Genomic DNA, 22,765 nt, shown 5'->3' on the forward strand with positions numbered 1-22,765 from the left:
GTCCAGGGGGCAGCGCCCCTTGGCGGGTCCGGGGTAGCGCCACGGCGGGGTTGAGGGGCAGCGCCCCCGAAGCAAAATGCAAAAATGCATTCAAAATTGCCTGTCCGATCATGTTATATTTTTCCAGTTTTTCCATTTTTTGGCCTTCCCGCTCGAGCGGGGAAACGGGCGCTCGAGCGGAGATTGGAAGCTCTCAGCATCTCTGCAGTCGCCTGTAAAAATACTGGAAGGTGTGATTTTACGCTCGAGCGGATGCTCCTACGCTCGAGCGCATCTCAGTTTGTTCGCACGCAGTTTTTGGTCAGTCCGCTCGAGCGGGCTGTGTTGAGCTCGAGCGGAGATCGCGGGACAGATTCTATAAATTCGCGTATTGGGTCAGATTTTGATTGAAACTTCTCCAGATCTTCTTTTTGGTTTCTAGGGTTTATATCTGGGGATACTTTGGGAGTTTTCTTTGATGTTTTTATTGAGTATTCAACTCATGATCTAAAGAGAGTACATCAAAGGTTTGTTTGTTATACACAAAAGAGAGAGTTATTCTTCAGTTGTGGATTCTGAAGAATTCGAGCCTGAAGCTTTGGTGGAATCCGGAGTGGCTCATCAGAAAGACAATTCCGTGGTGAAGATGGGGTTGGAAGAGGCACATAAAGGTTGGTTCAATTAGGCGTTGTGGATTCGCTAGGTAATTGAGAGTATACCTGTGTAATTCCTTTAATTCTTCTTAGTGGATTGTCTTGTGGCTGTTGCCCGTGGTTTTTTTATCACAGTTGGAGGTGTCCAATTGTGGTTTTTTCCACGTTAAATCGCTGTGTCTCTTTGTCTTGATTGTTTGATTGTTTGATTGGGATTGTTATATTCTGCTTAAAAATTGATACATAATCACAAATCAACATCTAGGGGATTTCTAGATTTTTCAATTATGTTTATACATATACTTTTATATTAATATGGATATATGTACTATATAAATAATATATGTTGAATATATAATCATGTGGTGGTATAGAGGTGTAGTGGGAAGAGTGTGGTGTATAAGGTTTATGGTGCGGAAGGTTGGCGGTTCGAGTCTCCGCAAGAGCGGATCAAATTGTTCTACAACGAATTATCGTCATGAATGGCACTTGATAGCGTCACGAATAGTGCCTACCATGACATTAAAGTATCACTGAAAGGTTTTAGTCTTGATGGTGTAATGACACTTACAAGTGTCACTAACTCTTTTTTTAATGGTGCTTGATAGTGCCACAAAGAATATCTACCATGACATTAAAATGTCATTGAAAGTTTTCAGCCATGATGGTGCAGTGGCACTTGCAAGTATCTACCGTGGCACTTGTATCTACCGTGGCACCGATAGAAGTGGCACTTGTTCAAAATGCCACAAGACCAAAAAATGTCATTAGAAGAATAGTTTTGTGGCACTTTCAAATGTCACTAAACAAAGAAAATGTTGTAGTGCTCTTTGAAAACTGGGGAGGGTAGACAGTGTGTATCAGTGTGTATATAATTGTAAAAACTATAGCACAGAGTAAATAATTGTATCAGTGTGTATATAATTGTAAAAACTGTAGCACAGAGCAAATAATTGTAGTTTTTCCTTTAACTATTTTGTCTCTTTGTATTTACTTTTTTGAAGACTTTTCATAAAGCCTATGACTAGGCTTGCCTAAGGTGTTAGAAATTTTACAACTTTTGGCCGTAAAGTCTTGCCAAGTTAGATATGTTAGATATGCATTAAGTTATATTTTTGTTTGTATTCACCCTCTTGTAGTCTATATATTGGCCTTTATGCCAACATAATGAAGCATGTAAATTCTCTCCATATTCTCTCCATCTTTGTGCTTCCTCTTTTGTCTCTAATTTCTCTATCATAATTCAATAACTCCACCATAATTCCATAATAAAAATAGTAAAAGCTCCTTTCCATTTTTGTTTTGTAATTGTTATCAGAGCTTGGTGAAGAGCTTTTGAAAGCAAGATCAAGCTATGTAAGTATTTCTATCTATGTATAAATTTTTGATATATATATATATATATATATATATATATATATATAAGTTTGTATGGTGTGTTTTATGTTATAAAAAAAAAATTCCGTCTAAGTTTTTTGTTTATCTTTTGTATTTTATATCTTCATAATTATTTGTTTCATTTATAGTTGTTGTAAAGCCTATATGCTTAGTGTATGTCAAAGCCCATATACTCGTTAAGATCTTTTGACTATTGGCCATAATTAAGTCTTTAAGATCATAAAGAGAGGTTTTAGGCACCAGATAATACACTAGGAGGGTCTTAGGTACCAACAACAATCTAAAATGGCAATTAATTCTAACGATATAATATGCTTTGGAAATACAAAAAATAATGTTAATAATAAATATGATCATAGTTTGCATATTACTAAAGAGTCTGCAAATATAAATAGTGTGTGTTCTAGTTTAAATAATATTACTGATATTATGTGTTCTTGGTTTTCCAAATTAGATAAAAATCAAAAAATAAATCAAAATTATCTAGAGACTAAAGTTGAGTCTATAGAATCTAAAATAGACAATTTGGGTTCTATAATAAATATTGACTTAAATAAAGAAGCAAAAAATCAAATAAACAATTTGGTGACAAAATTAGAAACTATATCCTTCATAAACAATGATGGAATGAATAGTCCAGGAGATAGTGACATCCCTAGGCTATTTTATGGTACAGAAGATATTATGGTACTTCAAACCAATACCTATAATAGAACTGAATATGAAAATGTTGTTGAAATATTGGATTATTGGAGAAAATTATATAAAGACCCAGATTTAAGTATTGATAAAAGAAATAGGCTACTAGATCAGATAAGAGAAACTTATCTAAAAATTGAAACGCTTTTACAATACTTTAATTATGATATTAATATGTCAACTAATGATGATGACAGCCAATCATCCTCATCTGAAGAAACAATATATCAAGATATTTCATCAGAAATAAATAAAGGGAAAAGAAAGGCAGAAGAGCCAATTGATCCCGAATTATTTGACACATGGGGAGATGAAGAAAATTTTGACTTTATTCAAACAAATGAAGTTAAAAATGATACTAACATTGAAAGTACCTCCAATCCTACACCTGAGCCAGTAATATCCAGAAAAGATAATAATCATAAGTATCCAATAGCTCAAAATGGTACTTATTTAGACTTGTCTCATGTTCCATTTAAGGATTAACCACAACCAATAGATGATTGGGCACAATCCTTGTCCATCATTATTACCAATTATAAAAATAGTTGGTCAAAGGGAAAATTCCTTGATTATATTGCAACAACTCTCTAGGGAGATGTGTTGCAATGATTAAGACAGTGGGAAAAGTCTGAAATTGGAAAAAGTCAAAAAACGGCTTTCTTAACAAATTTTCTCACACTTGACACAATTTTAGCTGAATTTGCAAAAATCATAAAAGAAAATTTATGTGGTTTTGCAAGAGATACTAATTTGCAAACAGATGCAAATTATATTTTGACTAAATTAGAATTATGTAATATTTGTCTTTTTGAAGACTATGTTCAAACTTCTAAAAAATATTATTATCTTATTGATCCACCAGCAAATCAACCCTGGTTAGATCAATTTTTTCATAAACTTCTTAATCCATGGGATGAGTTATGTATTAAAACATATCCTGATTTTCTCAAAAAAATGGGTAAGGAAGAATATGATAATCTTGGTTTTCGCATTAATTATGTTCTAAGACTGATAACAGATCGGTGTCTAGAAGCAAAGGCAAAAAAATAAATAAAAAATGAAATTTTCAACTCAAAATACAATAAAAAATGTTGTGATAAAATTTTAAAAGAAAATTGAAAAATTGGTTGTAATACATTTCCTAAAAGAAAAGGATTTTCCAAAAAACGTAGAAAATATAAATGGAAACCTTGGAAAAAGAACAAAACTTTTTCAAAAAAAAAAAAAGTATATTCGAAAAAAGAAACCAACAAGTGTTTCAAAAAAGAAAACTTGTAAATGTTACATTTGTAACGAAGAAGGTCACTATGCACCCGAATGTCCAAAAAGGGGAAAAAGTGCAAAGAAAATGATTAAAGTCCTTGAAGAATAAGATTTTGAAATAATATATGGAGAAGAAATTTCTGATGAAGAAGAAATCTTATATGAAATTTCTAGTGATGAAGAAAGTTCAGATGAAGAACTAATCTTCATGATGACTAATAATAGTCAAGAAATATCTCAAGAAGTAGATAATATATCTCAAGAAGAATTACAGGCAATTCGACTCGGAGATGTAATCGGAGAAGAAAAAACTTTTACCAGCGAAGAATTAGCAAAATTCGAAAAAATGCAAGAAGTTGCTGTTTCAGAAATTTACAAACTTTCAAAATTCAACTTCTTTTCAGCAAGAGTGTTTGAACAATACAGTGGTAACACTCAAGCAAAATGGTCAGAAGAATGAAATATTGATATTCCTTTTTTTGATAAGAAAAAGGTTGCAAGATGGAAAAAGAAAATATCCTGAAATTCAATATATTCATATTGGATTAATCCAAGTAACCATAACAGCCTTATTTCGCCAAAGGGATAGATACTCCTATTTTGGCAGTAATTTTTGATAAAAGATTTTTCGACCCAATGAACGCAATCATTGGAGGAATTCAGTCTAATTTAACTAATGGAGTAGTTTGGTTTAATGTCAGACCAAATTTCTTTATTTCCATAAATGATCCTAATCTTGAAGATACAATCAGAATAAGAATTAAAACACAAGGATTAGGAATGAAATCAAATTCTCATGATTTGGCTATTCGTTGGAAAACAATTCATGAATTAACCAAATTTTCTGAAACAAAAACAAGATCAAACGATAATAAAATCGTTGAAATCTTTGAACCAAGACCATTTGACACGGTAATACAATCTCGTCTAATGAATTGGAGCAATTTAGAAGTCCCTCGACAATGGTTAATCCAAGACCTAGTGGGACAAGGAGAATCTTCTAAAACAAAAAACCTTGCACAATTACAAATGCAGGCATCGGGAAAAAAATTATATATTGAAAATACAGTTCCAAAAATTAAAAGATCAACTTCTGTATTCGAAAAAGATTTTCCTAGCAAATCATTTTCAAAGTTAAGCATTGGAGAATCAAGTAATAATTCTAATCAAGAATCTATTACTTCAAACAATGTTCAGATTCCTATTTTTCCAGGAACAAGAAAACTTGAACATATTAAGTCTACATATATGTATCATTTTCAAACAAAAAATGATGATATTATTTTTTCTCCTAGCCAAGGAAAAAGAAGGTACACGTATGTATTGGGAACATTTAATTTTGCAGGTTATAAACCCTATAGCCTCAGTGTTCTCATAGATACAGGAGCTACAGTCAGCTCATGTAAATGGAATGCTATATCAAAAGAAAAATGGACACTAATGAAGCATCCAATTTTGGTTACTGGAATTGATGGCAACTATACTTCCATACAATTCAAAGCTAAAAATATAGCTATTTGGTTAAATGATAGCAAGTTCATTATACCAAAAAATTTATGTTTTCCGTATATGCATGGAGATTTCCTTCTTGGCAATAATTTTATATATAAATAACTTCCAATGCAAATACAGGAAAAAGCTATTTCATTAAGCATAAATAATGTCTTAATTCATTTTCCCTTGTTAGAACAACATAAATATATTTGTGATAAAAAGTTTGCGCCCGTGCCGCGTGGTGATTTAACTCCCATCATCAAAACTATTGATGAATCACATTCGATTTATAAAATTTTAGAAGAAAATTTTATTGAACATCCATTAAAACTATGGCAACGTAGTCCACATTATTGTAGTTTAAAATTGAAAGACCCTAATGTTATCATCAGAGTAAGACCAATGATCTATACTAGACAAGATATAGATGAATTTGATATTCAACTCCAGGAACTTTTAAACAAAAAGTTAATTAAAGAAACTAAAAGCCCTCACTCTAGTCCAGCTTTTATGGTAAGAAACCATGCTGAAATTAAAAGAGGAAAAGCCCGAATGGTAGTCAACTATAAACGGCTAAATGAAAATTTAGAATTTGATGGATATTTTATTCCACGAAAACATGTTTTGATTAACTTAACCAAATGATCAAAAATCTTTAGCAAATTTGATTGTAAAAGTGGATTTTGGCAAATTCAATTCGCTGAAGAGTCAAAAAAAATTGACAGCTTTCAGTACACCTAGAGGACATTACCACTGGAATGTTATGCCTTTTGGGTTAAATATTGCACCACAGGTATTTCAACGGTGGATGGACACAATTTTTAATGATCTTAAAGATTGTTGTGTAGTTTATATTGATGATATACTTATCTTCTCTAAAACTAAGGAGAAACATAAGAAACATTTAAAATTACTTTGTGAAAAATTTCAAAAACATGGAATTATTTTGTCTCCAAAAAAGATTAAACTAGAAAAAGAATCAATTGAATTTTTGGGAATAATTTTAGATCAGAAATGTTTAAAATTACAAGAACATATTTTGTCCAAAGTACGAGATTTTCTAGATACTCTCGAAAATATAACACAATTACAGAGTTTATTAGGCATTTTAAATTATGGACGAAATTTTATCAAAATTTTTTCAAAAATAGAAATTCCTTGGTTAACCAAATTAAGGAAAAATGTTATTTTTGAATGGACAACAGAATATGTTGCTTTAATTAAACAAATTAAAAAAAATGTTAAAACTTTACCAGATGTTTATCTTCCTAAAACAGGTGATAAATTAATTTTAGAAACAGATGCCTCAGAAGCATGCTGGGGATGTGTTCTTAAAGCAATACCAAGTAATTTATGGTATGATAAAGAGATACCTTTATCAGAAAATGGGATTAGACCAAGAAAAAATCCAATACCCATAAAATTACAAAAAGAAGAGTTAATTTGCGGATATAATTCTGGAACATTTAAACCAAATGAACAGAAATATATTATTTTCGAAAAAGAATTACTTGCAATAAAATTAGCAATAAAGAGTTTTCATATTTATTTAGCCCCAGAAAATTTTATTGTGCGCACTGATAATAAGGCAGTAAGAGATTTTTTAATCAATAAAAAACCTATTGAGCAAAGAAGAAGATTAGCCTGGTATAATAAAATTTCTAAATATACTTTTGAAGTAGAACATCTTAAAGGTACTAACAATTTTCTTGCAGATTTTTTTAGCAGAAATTGTTTCAGAAAATTAAATTGCTAAACAAGTAAATTTAATTTTTGCAGAAGACCTCTAGACCAAGAGAAAACAATGGATAAGGGTAAACAACCCGCTCAAGGAGATTGGGTGACAATTGCTAAAAAAGCAATCCCCAGAGAAGAAAAAGTTTATGTTGTGTTTGCAGGAAGACAATCTGGAATTTATACAGAATGGAATGATTGCAAAACACAAGTTTGTGGATACTCAGGAGCAAGCTTTAAAGCATATGATAGCATGACCAAAGCTAAAAAAGCTTTTTACAGTGCACCAGCTATGCCTATTTATCAAAGGAATCAAATGAGAACTAATCCAGTTCCAACTAATATTCAGACATCTAAACCAGATGAATCTGAGATAAAAGATTTTTTCAACCCTAGTATATCCAAAGAAATTTATACAGAACTCAATGGAGTTTGGAAAACTGACATTGTAGACCACAAAGTGAAATTTCAAAAACACATGGGAGTTCTGGCTAACAAATTAGCTGAGCAAACAGTTAAATTAAAAGATTTGAAAAATCTTTGTTTCAATATTCTTAAACAAATGAATTGGAAAGAAGATTTTAATTTTGAAAAAATAAACAATTTTCTTCAACTATCAGACCTCATATCAGATGAGTTTTTCTGATCCAGTTTTTGAACAAATAAAAAGAATTTGTCTTTTTGAAAAAGCAAGAACTTTGCTTCCCAAAGAAATTTTTATGTTAATCAAAAATCAGGTTGAAGATCATCATGATAAGATTAGACAAATCTTAGAATGATCTTATGATCAATTAAACTTGAAAGATGGAATTCCCAAAATAACCATTATGACAAACCATGACATGTGGTTTTTTGAGGATATAGATTGGGGAATAACTAATCAAGTTATTTTCCAAATTTTAGATCTAATCCAATGGATAGATTATCCAATGATTATCAAAGCAATGCTCTCATGGATAGTAAAAGGCTTTCGATGGAGCAAATATTTTACTTTCTGGATCTCCAGCACTGTTGGTTGGCGAGAACAAGAACATTTTTTCCAACCATACCAGATTTGGTATCTTAAAGAAACTGAAGATTTTGAATTTGAAGATGATTATTTAGATGAAGATCACCGGAGAGAGCGATTGGAAAATATCCAAAAACTTTCTTTGACAGAATATTGGATAGACAGTCTAATATCTGTTTCACAAGCAACGTCCAACATCCATGGCTCAGCAAAATTGCCATTTATGGTTACAGATGGTAGAATATTATTTGTAACCCATTTTCCCATAACATATCAAAGGTCTCCTACACAAATTAATGAGGCTCTTGACATGTTAATAAATCTCAAAAAGAGAAATAATTTGGATCTTCCGTTGGAACTAGCCATGACCGCGGATGATGTAGAACATTTCCGGAATGAGCAATACAGCCAAGATCCGGATTCCCCTCCATCAGAGACTGATGAAGAATATCACAATCTCATCAACAGGATAGAAGTATAGTGGACCCCACTATCAAATGCAGTTGTCTCCTGATCGACTCCAACCTTATCCAGGACACGTGGAGCAACCTGCATTATTAGGCGGAAAGTGATCAGCCAAATCTTTTCAGCCGACACTACACGACAAATCAGCTCAACCAAAGTTTTTCTACAACAGTCTATCTCTTTGAAAATCGGGGAGGGTAGACAGTGTGTATCAGTGTGTATATAATTGTAAAATTGTATAAGTGCTCTAGAATTCATTCATCAAACAATCTCTAATTGTTTAGAACTTCTACATTAATACAATCTCATCTCACGATGAATTCTACTCAATGTATAATATTGTTGTAGTGTTTAACTAGGTCTGGACCATCGTCTTACGTATTACAATCCACAATTGTGTCACGTGGCAATGTATGAACTCACATAATTATTGTGGTAATTTTTATTTCCTCTCATATCATATTGAAGTTCAATGAATTATAATTATAATAATAAAAATAATATACAATGCATAATTAGTGTAAAAAAATTTCAATGTAGGAGAGAAAAACATCAATAAATACATGAATATTGTATATATAAATTTTTGAAATAAAAATCTTATATGTGAATAACATAAATGATAACCTTAGGGTGTTTGGCAACTTGGTAAAGGTCTGGGGGTTAAGATCCCAAGTCTCAAGTTTGAAACCCTTTAGGCCAATCTCCTGAGTGTAGCGTAATTGGTTAGGAGGTTAGTCTCAAGTTGTTGCTACCACAACACTTGGTGTAAGTCCAATGTTCCCTCGCTACGTGAGTCCTGATTTTAATGGAGGTTGTCTTGGGAGATTAGGGCAAATTCTCAAGTTATAGTCTCCTAACTCAGAACGGACTACAGCACACCTTGGTGATCTCTGTAAGGGGCGCTGCTCTAGACCTGTGGGAAAGTGGGAGGATTTTCCTGTAACAAAAAAACAAAAAACAAAAAAAAAATAACATAAATGATATGTATTGAAATTTCTTGTAACGTGCAAATAAAATTACCTAAATTTCATTGGCGGATGATTGCCTTCAGTTCAAAATTTGGACTAGAAGGGGCTATTTGAGCCCATAGGACCTACCATAAGCCCCTCTTCGATGATCCGAATCATTTATTTTATTGACCACTTCATATATTTCATTTATAAAAAAAAAAAAATTGGATTGATCCAATTAATGTAACTTTTTCAATTATTTGCATTAAAAAAATAAATGATAATTGTGTTTTTAAAAAATGAACCATACAATTTTTTAATAACAAAGATAATAAATTGAATAAGTTACAATTATCGGATAGACGTAATTTTTTTTATGAATGAAATATACAAAATATCTAACAAAATAAACGATTTGAATCATCAAAACAAAACTCGTAGTAATCCACACGGGCCCAAACAACCCCCAGTCCAAAGACTGGAGGGAATCGCACTACAACAAAACTAACTATTTACGGCATTATGTTTACAGCATGCGTTAAATGCATGTTGTAGTTAGTACATTCTACGACATTTTTTTTTTTGCAAGCCATTAATGTTTTGTCAATAACAACATATATACCATGTAAGTTGTTAATTCATATATTTATGACATGCAAAAGTATGTCATAAAAAATGCATATTTTTACGACTTACAAAAATATGTCGTACAATATTCGCACTTAAGACGACATACATTTCATGTTATAAAATATTATAACTTTACATGACATGCTAATGAATGTCGTGAAAACCTCTACAAAAAAAAAAAAAAAAAAAAAAAAAAAAAATTCAATCCGATTTTTTTATGACATGCAAAAGTATGCCATAAAAATTATATATTTTCACGACATACAAAAATATGTTATAAAATAGTTGCACTTAAGACAACATAAATGTCGTAAAATATTAAATTTTATATTTTTTTGAATTTAGTGATTTTTTAAAAAATTAAAAAAATATTTTCCATTTAAGTATATGTAAATTATTTGAATTTAAAAAGTTCAAAAAAAAATTATTTAAAAACTTACACTCACTCTCAATCTAGATCCATACATGTGTTGGTCCCAAACCCTCTCATTCTCTAGATAAATTATATTTTAATTATAAATAATAATAAAAAATTCTAGATGATCTTAAATATTTATAAATTTCTAGTAGATATGAGAAATTTTTAATTTTTTTCCCAATAAACTAGATATTCTATTTATAATCTAGATTTTTTTAATACAAAATAATTTATAACCTTATACTTGAATCTTTTTGTCTAAAATTTTCTACTACTATTTTTTTAATTATTAATATTATTAAAATTATACATTCTTTGCATTCCAAAATTTTTATTTATTAATATTGTCATTTGTTTGCATCCCACAGGACATATGCTAATTCTCATTTGAGGTATACGAAATAAAGTTAATCACTGTTTAACATTAAATAAAAAAATAAAAAATACTTATTATATGATAAAAATATATTATTACATTAAAATTTATGTTCATATTAGAGAGGTTAGTTAAACAATATTAATAATTTTAATTATTAAATATACTGCATAATTTAAGATCTATGTATGAGTTTCACTCCCATACTATTTGGTATAATATTTAATAATTTATTTAGAGTTTTTGACATTTTTTATATAAGTTATATATAATAAAATATTTTTATATTATGTGATTAATGTATCATTTTTGTCTAATTTTAAATATAAATTAATTTTAAAAATAAATTATGAAAAACTTAAAATTTGATACACCCTTCCATGTTTTTACCTATTGTTTCCTGATTTAATTTCAATTATACCCAAAAACACAAATTAATTATTTATTATTATCTTTATAGTCATCTCTATCTCTCTCCTAAATTCTCCAAAATTCAGCGAAAGCTCCAAAGCTTCTGCTTACTAAAACCAGACTCACACTTTCACAACCAAATTCGCAAACATTTTCAGAGGGACAAAGCTCATCGACGATCGTCTTTTCATCTCAGACTCTCTCTGTCACTGCTATTTCACCTCTCTATTCGGTAATTTCACTCTTGATTCTGTGTTTTTTTCGTTGTTTTGATCTCAATCTCTACTTATTCTCACAAGTATAAATTGATTAGGTCGTTTTTTTCAATATCAGCATTGTCTTCAATTCTTGATTCCTTCAATTCCATCTCCAATTTTTATTTCAATGTTCTTAATTCTCTCTCTCTCTCTCTCTCTCTCTAGAGGCACACAGAAACACGCACTCTCTCTCGCTCCCTCATAATCGAGAATTGATTCCAAGCCACAGTGATGTTGGTTACACGAGCACCAATCGATTGATTCCGAGCTTGGCGTTTGATTCTGATTCTGAGCCCCTTCCATGCATTTGATTTCTTTGTGAGTTTCTAACTTATTCAGTTTCCTTTCATTCTAGAAGCGTTCGTATTTGATGCAATTGGTGTGTTAGGTTAAATGATGGTGAAATGATTGTCAATGATGGATTGGAATTAATTATGTGATTTTTTTGTGATGTTTCTCTGTCATTTGATTAGATTAATTTTGAAAGCAAGTGTCTTCATTCAATGTTTGTTAACCATTTCTGATCTGAGGTTTGTCTTCATTTTGGTTCTCCAGAGAAATTTAGAGTATGAATTGTGACTTATTGATTTCCTCATGAAAATCAAACTTGCATTCATCTTTGTAATTTCAGATGGTACTCTTTCCTTATCATTTGACAATCATTTGTCGACATTGTGAAAAACTTCCATTCATTTTGAAAGTAAATGTTGCTCTATTTCGGCTTCAAATGGCAAGCATATTACTTAAAAAAGGCTAAGCAAAATGTGGCTTATTGTTTCCTGCATCGCATAACTAGTTCAGTCTAGGTTCACCCAAGGTTGGAGCACAAAATGTTGGTACATATCATTGAGTTAGCTTGAAAACCTTGTCTTTTGTTTAGTGATATGGATAGTCTGCAGGGGATAAAACAATTTCTGGATATAAGAGAAGCTGGGATTTTGGTTCTCAATTGGACTTTTTGTATGTGGATTTTGGTTCTCAATTGTATGTGGATTCTCTGGAAATGCTAGTTAGGCTTTTTTTTTTTTTTTTTTTTTTTTTTTTTGGAATTATTCAATCTGTTTCTCAGAGAATATATATATGCTTTGTAATTCCTAACCATGAAATAGCTTAGATTTAGAAAACATGTTCATTCTCTTCTAGGGTTATATTTTGTATGCTGCTATGGAACACTGTTCCATATGTGATGGATTTAACTGATTTTGAAGTTAGTTTTCATTGAGATAAACATTCTTTATTACGTCAATTATTTCCTTTGAAGTTAGGTTTTCTGTGATATTCTACATTTCTTTCTTTGTTTTTTGTTTTGTTGTTGCTTTTACATTCTTATTATTGTGTCAATTATTTCGTATTCAGCATATAATGTTTGTTTTTGCTATATATGGTATAGAAACAATGGCAGTTCCTTTGATTACCAAGAAGATTGTGAAGAAGCATGTGATGCAGTTCAAGAGGACCCTAAATGACTGGAAGATCTTTGTGAAGGTATACGTTTTGTTTGCACTGTTTTATTATTGGCAGATAAAGAACTGCTACTCTGTTTGCATTGAATGTAACTGCTGGTTGAGTTTCATTAGAATGCAGAATATTCCTGTATATGCATGCACACATTTGATTGCTTCATTCTTCATATCTATTGTGCAGCTAATATTATATTCTGAAGTTTTGTTGGATGTCTTGAGAATGAGAATTGCTTATAGCATGCTTATTTTTGTGTAGGACTATGTGTTTCGCGTTGTATTGATTGTACCAAATGTAGTCCTTTCAGAGATAATTTGGCAAGTTCAAGGGTTGAACTATTTCTGCTATAATTATTATTGATGTTTATTGGTTGGTTTAAGTTTTCAGAATATTGTTCATTCCTTGTTGAGTGCCTGATCAACCAAGAGTATGCTATACATATACATTTACAATGTCTATCTGAATGCATGAGAAAAGGTAGAATTGATTTTATTTTTGAGTGGGGGGAGAATCTTTGCGGTTAGTGATTGTTGTTTGAGTGTTGGAGCATTTGGGGTCAAGTGGATGAAGTATATTTTTCGTTCTGGTGTAAATAAATTTCATCTTCACACAAATTGGAATTTGGAAGCATATTTTATTTCCTTCCTGGAAAGACATTTGCAATTAAGAATGTGGCGAGTTTCAATTTACTCAGGGTTTCTTGTTTAAGGATGTTGCATATATATTTTTATTTATGCCAATATTTTATTTGGTTTCATGGATGTTTGCATATGCTCATGTGCATTTCAACCTTGGACCGTTTTGTTGGCTCTGCTATTCGAGTTCTGTTAACTGGTTGAAGAAAATGCTTGCGTTTCTTTGGTTTGTCTTTTTTAATGGTTAATGTTTTGTTCGCTAACGCATGATTTTTTGGTTTTGTTTGATGCGTGTAATTATGTATGACAGCCAAGCTGGCGCAGGCCTAAGGGTATTGATTTCCCGGGTGAGGAGGAAGTTCAAAGTATGCGTTCTCATGCCTAACATCAGTTATGGTTCAGACAAGAAGACTCGCCATTATCTTCCTAATGGGTACAAGAAATTCCTTGTCCACAATGTCAAGGAGCTGGAAATTTTGATGATGCACAACAGGTGACGTGTTTTTTCTTGAAAAAATTGCATCATAATAAATAATATTCGTCTTTCTACCATGCCCGCCCAATCCTGTAGAGCCCTGACTCCTAAAATATATTTTATTTCAATATAATAATGACCTGAATTTGTCACTCATCATCACACCTTATGATAGTTGTAATTTCAGGACTTACTGTGCTGAAAATAGCACACAATGTGTCAACTCAGAAAAGGAAGGAGATTGTTGAGCGTACAGCACAGCTGGATATTGTTGTTACCAGCAAATTGGCCAGGTTGCGCAGCTAGGATGATGAATGATCATTGGCGGGATATTAGATATGTATTTGCCTTGGATTACTCACTTTGCATTAGGTGTATCACAACTTTGGATCATTCAGCTTTTGTGGGAATTTTTGTTTTAAATTTTATGGTTTTGTTGCTAAATCTGTTGCTACACTTAGCTGGTTACAACGTTCGTTGCTTATGTCTTGTTTAATGATTAAGCCGTGACATTTCATGTTTTTGAAATATATCTGGTATTTGTGGTGATAATTTTATGCTTGTTATATAGCAGATGCTTTGCAAGGCTTCACTGATTTGCTCAAGAAAATTCTCATTCAAGTTTTATGCTTTCTAGCTGGTGCATTAGGACAACTGAGCCTGCCTGTCTGCCTTTTTTTTTTTTTTAATTTTTATGTTGGTAGTTACATTGTGATTATTGTTTTTAGTGTTAAAAGTCATTGTGGTGTTGGTCAAATTACACTTGCCTTTGTTTTTAGTATTAAAAGTCATTACGATTGTTGTTTCTACGGCATACAAAATTATGTTATAAAAAGTATAATGATTTATGACATGTAAGAAAATGTCGTAAAAGATTATATACGGCATACAAAGTATGTCATAAATATATTAAAAATGGCCTTATGAAGCATACAAAATTATATCGTGAAAAGTGTGATGATTTTTGACATGCAAAAAAATGTCGTAAAATATTATTTCCATAAATATATTCAAAATAATCTTCTATGGCATGCAAAATTATGCCATGAAAGGTATGATGATTTATGGCATGACAAAAATGTCATAAAAAATTATATACGACATACAAAGTATGTCATTAATGTTTAATTTATTACGGGAGACTTATTTATAAGTCCTTTTTCAGACACTTATGGCAGGCTAAGTCCTGTGTATTTTCTTATAGAGTCTCAAGTCTTATTTAGATAGGAATGTATTCCACAAAATCCTACATAAATGTAACGTGACATGACACTTACATAAACGTAACGTAACGTGACACTTACATAAACGTAACATAATGTAACACCTACATAAACGTAACGTAACGTGTCACGTTTCGTTTCGCAAACTTAATGAGTTTTTATTTTTTAAATTGAATGTGAAAATGTTGCTGGTTTATGTTGGTGTCACGTTACGTTTCATATAAATATGATCTATGGTAACATTCAATTTCCTATATAGAAAATTGAATGTTGTCATAAATCATAGGTGTCACGTTACGTTTTTATAGGTGTCATGTTATTGCATGTTACCATAGATCATAGGTGTCACGTTACGTTTATATAGATATGATTTATGATAACATTCAATTTCCTATATATGATTTTACTATTATTTATGATATTAACAAATAATATTTAGGGTAAATGTGTCAACAAACTTCCCACAAGACTTATGGGAACATAAGAGTCTCCCTAATAAGACTTATAGATAATTTTCCTTACTTTTTACAACTTTACTTGCATGTCGTAAATGATGCTCAACTTTTCACGGCATGTCATATAACGGCATTTGTGTGCATGCCGTGAAAAAAATTTTATGGCATGCATTGCAAGCCGTAAAAATTCAATTTATGTGGTAAAGAATTTTTCATTTTCGATAATCGATGAAATCTTTCAAATATCTTATATATATATATATACTAGCGTATGCCCGTGCCTAAAGGCACGGTGTAAATAATATTAAGATTAAAATGCAGTTATAAAAATATTTTTAACAGACTGTACTCTACAATTCCAAACAAATCAAATATAAAAAAAATTAATATATCAAATAATGCACACCAGTCATTGCTCTGCAATTTAAAAGAAATTAAAACTTAAATGCACACCAGTTAGTGCTACTGCTGGTAATAAAATTATAACTACATAAGAACCAAGTTTGACTGACAAAAAATAAAAATAAAATAAAATAAAATAAAATCCCAATCAACAAATCCAATTGTATAATTGCATTGTGTCATGATTTAGAACCAAGTTTGACTCAAAGGCAACACCGCACCTCATTACCAAACTCTGAATACTAATCTTAAAATGCAAGCTCCCATAGAGAGAGAGAGAGAGAGAATATTTTACAAACATCAGGGGCATATTTATAATTGACCATTTTTTAAGATTTTGTGAAAATTTGATAATGGAGACTTAGAGGGCTGCAATCCATCACATTCTTGCAGTATATTGGCATAGTTTTTAAATTTCTTTTGTCTGAAAATCGACCAATAACAATAGACGAAAAGATAATCAAGTGGTTTACTATTAAATCTAGGATTACATTTCTTTTTAAGACAGGTCCCCAGGTAATCAATGAATTTCAATCAAAGAATATTGAGAAACAATTGTTGGATATGAGTATCCTAACAATTGTTAAATGCAAAGCAAAGCACTAACCAACAAACTCAACTTCAGAGAAAGTTTCGGATGTGTAATGACTTCACATCAACCATCTCCTCATCCTTAAATTCCTCCCTGAAATATATTGAAAGCATTCCATCAATTAACCATAAAATAATAATAATAATAATAAATAAATAAATAAAAACTGTATACAATAAATGTTAATGGTGTAGACAAATGCATAGTAATTGAAGGGGAACACTAACACACTGGGTATAATAACAGTTGGTAGAGACCCAGCCTTTCAAAGCAAGGGTCATGGGCTTGAAGCTCTATTCATGGGGCTATGGCAGTGTAAAAATGAGCTGGTGCACGGAGCAATATGCTATACTATTCAATTCACTTAATTCAATTCAAAGAAACACATAAATATCCCATAAATACATAAGTAACTTGACTTTCAATATATTAAGAAGTTTTAACGTTCAATATATTAAGAATTTTTAACGTTATCCCTCTGTTAAATGCATTCACACAAACCTAACTATCTTGGCTTTGTTAAGCGTTTTAGGACATCAAAATAACAATGGAAAGAGTCTAAATAACATCAATATCAACTGCACAAAGAGGAAACACTGGATTACTCAACTGTAAGGAAGATGGCTTACCAGGAACAACAGTACCAAAAATGCTCGATTGAAACTTTGCAGAATTCAGATTGCGATTGAAAGACGACACCTGAAACGAAATAAAACAATAATAACAACAACAATGAGAGCAATTTCCATGTCGCACATTGCAATTCATGAGTAGTGAAAACTAAATGACGGAAACAAAATTAGAACAAAAATAAAAAAATAAATAAAAATAAAAAATACACATACAACAGAATTAGGTCAAATTTTTATTTTTGACAGTTGTTTTGATGTTAAAAAACAAATTCACTCTAGATTGAATGCAAGGCAACAAACCAGAGATCGGTGGGGAAGTCAATTTTCAAATATAAATGAGTGGTCTTCTAGAAATGATAAGATGGAATTTTTAAATGATGCCAACTTCTTTCAGATCCGTCAGCATATGCAGAAGCAAAAGCCCCATCGACGAAAAAACAGTTCCCATCATCTACCACCACCACAGAATTATGGTATATGCCAGCATATCAATACAGAGCACTATCAAACCACAAATGGGCGGTTCAATTTTCAAATTCAAATGAGACAGTTTTCTGAAAATGATATTTGGGTTCAATTTTGAAAGGATGCCAACTCTGGTCAAGCCGCTAGTAATGAAAACACAGTGATAACAAAATATCTGGAAGAAACAACTACACACAGTCACAACACAAACAAAAATATAGGGTAGGAATTACTGGACAGATCGTAGGCCAACAAACTTCTTCATGTGGCAATTCATCTCAACACACGTCACGGTATTTGAGCAATATAAATGTAGAGAGAAGTGACCTTTGATTTTTTATAAAGATAGAAATTTTTTTCCATGCAGAAGTTAGTTCAGTTGTAGTCTAATTCAGTGCATTTTTCAATATTATTGTCTGTCTACCATCTTAAATATCAACACATCATGAGATGATACTCACCTAATGGTCTTAAATGCAAATCTATAAGAAACATGCACACAACAGTGCCAATGAAAATCATGTCAACATTATTACTACATCATAATTAAGACGAATGGTAAGCCTAGCATATGTTCTTCTTTGGGATATGTTTAACTTCAAACCTAACTTCTCTCAAAGTTAAATGCATATAAAGAAAGGGGGGGAAGGGCCTTTCCAGAAACATAATTATGGTTAGCGCAGAGACTATAACAGAGCAACAAAAATATTTCATCACATTATTTGAACCTCCAGAAAGCAACAAAAAGTTGGAGCTTTTCAGTAAACAGAACCAAATAACCACCAAACATGAACTTTGTCAAATAAAACTACACGACAGACAATTCATGTTACAATTAGCTGAAAAACACCCGAGAGCTATAAGATCAAATAAATCTTCAAGACTTACTCTTTCAGATTATAAACCATTTGAATCTAGATGAAGGAAAAAAAGCACACCCAGAGGCATGAAGTAAACCAAAGATTGAACGCATAATTATATCTCCAAGAGGCATGAAGTAAATTATTTCAATTTCCTATAAAAACATATAAAATGCAAAAAATTGTAATGAGCAGATATATAGATTCCAACAATCCATGACAGAAATTAATTAGAAACCCAACATCCAAAACTAAGCCACTATTTAGCACCTTCTACAGAAAGAACCAGACAGGAGTTTCTTTTTAAGTGGGAAGAAGTACTAATTAAGGCAATCAAAAAAAGGGGGGCAATCCTGCCACATTGTTGCTCTACTCGATGAAGGAATAAACTAGCAAAGGGCACCAAAAGAGTCAAGTTTACAAAGGAGTCACTAAGGCAAGTGCAATTTCAATTTTGTCGAATATAGTAGTTACAATGTACTCTTTGCCTAATTTTTTTTCCTAGCACAAATAATGCAACTTTTAACTCAAAAATTACAAGGTCTTTTATATTGCAGGAAATAGATTGAAGAAGCATCAAAACATATGTCTATAAGTGTTTCACTATGTGGTTAGAACTTAGAAGTCAGAACATAGCAAGTGTTTCACTATGTGGAAAGATGGATATGCTACATGTTTTGGGTGTCTTGAATTCAAATTGATTTATGTTTAAAAACCCATTGGTGGCCTGTGCAGTGGTTATTTTTGGGTTCTAGTTCTTGTTTTTTGGGTCATGAAAGTTTCTGCAAAGAGCAACTCATTGTATTTTACACTTTCATAGTGAAATTTCTCTGTCATTCTTCACCTGTGGACATGGACTTTAAGATGTTTGAGGTAATTGTTTTTCTTCATTGTTTCTTGATTTCTAATTTTGCCATATTACATGGGTGTAAGTAACATAGGGGTACACAGATAAATTGCTGATCATAGGATTTATTATCAGTTGTTATACATCATAATAAATTTTAACTATCATTTCATCTAGAAGCTTAAATCATAGATAGAGAGATGAGTAACTTTATTATTTGTATTATCAACACATACCTGGAGAAGAGTGTCCTCCTCGATAGGGAGAAAAGTAGCAAAATTGCAAGATTGAGCTTGATCAGTGTTGCTAATGAAGTGGGCTGCAAATTGTGTTAGCTGTTGTGGCTCACTCTTGTTTATGAACTCTATTTGTCCCTCATTCAACAGTTTGAGCACACACTCAGAAGCCACTAAATCTAATGTTATGCCCTTTAAGTTTCCTAGTAAACCTAGAAGCTATCAACAACAAAATAATATATATACATATATATAATGATTATTAGTAATACCCAACAAACTCAAAGTTACAACACTAAAATAAAATTCATAACATTGTATCATGTTGTGAAGTTAGGATATTCAATTCTTTCTGTTGGCAGGGACAAAAAAGGGGTTGTAAATTTGAAGTTTCTTGGAAATTTGGCCAACAATGACTAAAGTATGAACCTTTATATATATCATAAGGATATGCAGAGCCAAGTTTAGATCTCCTGTCTCCATCTCTCCTATTTGATTAATGATAGAATCACAAAAATTTTATACCAAATTGTCATATAATCCCACTTCTTTTGTGTCATTATGCATTGTACCAATACTGTATGACACATTAGAGCATCTTCAATGTTGTGCCATTGGTTATGGCAAAGCCAAACAATGGCTTGGCTTTACAAAATTAGTGGGGGACTTATTTATCAAAATACCCACAAATCTGAAATCCATCTATAAATACCATATTTATAACTTGAGAAATACGAAATCCATCTATAAATACCAAATCCATCTGAAATCCATCGATTAGTAGTAAACTTGAGAAATCTAACCATATTTATAACATCTAATAAACAAATCTGAAACCTAACCAAATATGAAATCCATGTATTGACTAATTCATGAAAACATAACAAACGCAAAAAGCAATTTTGGCAAAACATAACCAGGAAACCGTAAATCAATCTGTAAAATTCAATACAAAACATGTAATTAATAACTATTCAATACAAAACATGAAAATCTAACCCACTGCTGCCACCTCCTCCCCTCCCCAAGGCATTGGATAGTTATTATTGCTTTTGTAATAACTCACAGCTCTCACAATAACAGTAGCCTCAGAAATATAAGGCCTAATGTTAGTTTAATTTGTTTTCATAAACCCAAAAATAATGATTCACCAATCAGTTGTAGGAACTTATGACCTAGAACTTTATTTATTAATCGTGCAGATTTCAAAGGGTATTGATTGCCACCCTGACACATACAGACAAAAAAGAAATTAAAAAATACAATAAAAGGCAACATGTGGAGAATAAATTAAATGATGTGTGGTGACACAGTTTTTGCAGCTCAAACTCAGAGCAGATTCCCATTTTCAAACCAAAAAAAGAAAAGAAAAAGGGGCAGTTGCCAACAAAATGTTCTTGTGCATATTTGTGTGTCTATGTGAGGGAGAGAGAGAGCTCTGAAATGGATCAAACAATAATGTTAATCCATTTAGGTTGGGGAAATTTTCAAGTCCCAAACAGCTCGAGAATAGCAACCAGAAAGTGGCCCTTGCAATAGAACTCTTCTAATTTTAAGTTGGGATGACAAATTCCCCCAACCAACCAACCAAAAAAAAAACAAAAAAAAAAAAGAAGGAAAAAGACCACACACAAATGGCGGATCTGATTCAAACCGGCCGAGTGGATCGTCAAACCGGCAACTCAGCTTCTCAAACTAAGACTGTATCCTGGGCATGCACTGTATGCGGTAAGTTCAAAATTTGGGAGCTATATATACAATACACCAATTTATTAGTAACCCAAATAAACTCCAAATTCAGAAAAATCGAAATCAAAACAGACAAAAATAACAACCGAAATCAAAACATACAAAAATTGTACCTGCAAAGAGGGTTTCGACGAGATCTGTTGTGAGGAGGAGAGGACTGAAGTGATAAAGGGGGATGAGGGAGAGGCTATCGTGATGGCGGTGGTCGAGGGATCTGTTGAAGAAGGAGAAACAGAGAGGGTCCTGCGAGGGAGAAGAGAGGTGGTCGCGATGGCGGTGGCCGAGAGGGTTTTGTTGAAGAATAAACAGAGAGGGAGAGAGAGATAAAGACGGAAGGAAGAGACGTGGGTGAGAGTAGAGAGGGAGAGAGAGATAAAAGGGAATAAGGAGGAGCGTGGGTAGGTGAGAAGGTTAAAGGAAGAGAAGTGTTTGGACGGGAGATCACTATTGATCTGAACCATTAATATAAGCTTGGGATTAATCTCAGTCATTAAATTAAAATGTATCTCACATACATTTTATACATTTTCAAAAACTTTCCTCCCTTATTATATAGATTTTATATGATAAATGTAATCCAATTATATGAATTTCATTGTTCAATAAACTTAATAAACTATTTCATTAGATACTCTTTTCAGTAGATTTTACAGAATAAAATATTTGTATCATTCAATCTGGATGGTAGAATGAGGAGCTCAACCCAATTTCATTTTTTGTCTTTTGTTTATCAGAAATGATAAAAATTGAGGGAGATCACATCAAGTGCTTTGTGACAAACAAAGAGAAGAACGATCAAAACGGCGAGACCGGCCAAGACGCCTACTGTTATGGCTACTGTTTTTTCAACCTCGTCCTTGTTGCAGAATCTACACACAAACACACAATCACCAAAAGCTTTTAAAAAAAAGGAATTGGAATAAGTACTCACCACTTAATCATATAGAAATTGGACAGAACTTTTGAGTATAGAAAATAAAAAGCACATCCA

General features: G+C 31.9%; 1 protein-coding gene and 1 pseudogene across 3 annotated transcripts; one reads left to right on the top strand and one right to left on the bottom strand.

The window, feature by feature from the left end:
* Positions 1 to 8,350: 8,350 nt before the first annotated feature.
* LOC114270100 (uncharacterized) lies at positions 8,351 to 22,328 on the bottom strand. 2 transcript variants are annotated; one of them, XM_082892647.1, is made up of 5 exons: positions 21,888 to 22,328; positions 17,615 to 17,684; positions 17,001 to 17,078; positions 9,580 to 9,637; positions 8,351 to 8,781 (listed from the first exon to the last, which is right to left on the bottom strand). In XM_082892647.1, exons 1-3 carry the CDS (start codon positions 22,263 to 22,265, stop codon positions 17,044 to 17,046), a joined length of 483 nt encoding a protein of 160 aa, XP_082748773.1. In that variant the 5' UTR covers positions 22,266 to 22,328; the 3' UTR covers positions 8,351 to 8,781; positions 9,580 to 9,637; positions 17,001 to 17,043. The 2 variants fall into 2 exon arrangements, with proteins under 2 accessions (XP_082748773.1, XP_082748772.1); XM_082892646.1 differs by having other exon boundaries at positions 9,325 to 9,637; positions 17,596 to 17,684.
* On the top strand, positions 11,547 to 14,865 carry LOC114273475 (large ribosomal subunit protein eL32z-like; annotated as a pseudogene). The gene is made up of 5 exons (XR_014342782.1): positions 11,547 to 11,717; positions 11,908 to 12,060; positions 13,133 to 13,227; positions 14,149 to 14,331; positions 14,501 to 14,865. The product of XR_014342782.1 is annotated as a large ribosomal subunit protein eL32z-like (transcript).
* Positions 22,329 to 22,765: the final 437 nt, after the last annotated feature.

The sequence above is a fragment of the Camellia sinensis genome, chromosome 10 (genome assembly GCF_055761805.1).
Source record: "Camellia sinensis isolate YWXY chromosome 10, ASM5576180v1, whole genome shotgun sequence".
NCBI lineage: Eukaryota > Viridiplantae > Streptophyta > Magnoliopsida > Ericales > Theaceae > Camellia > Camellia sinensis.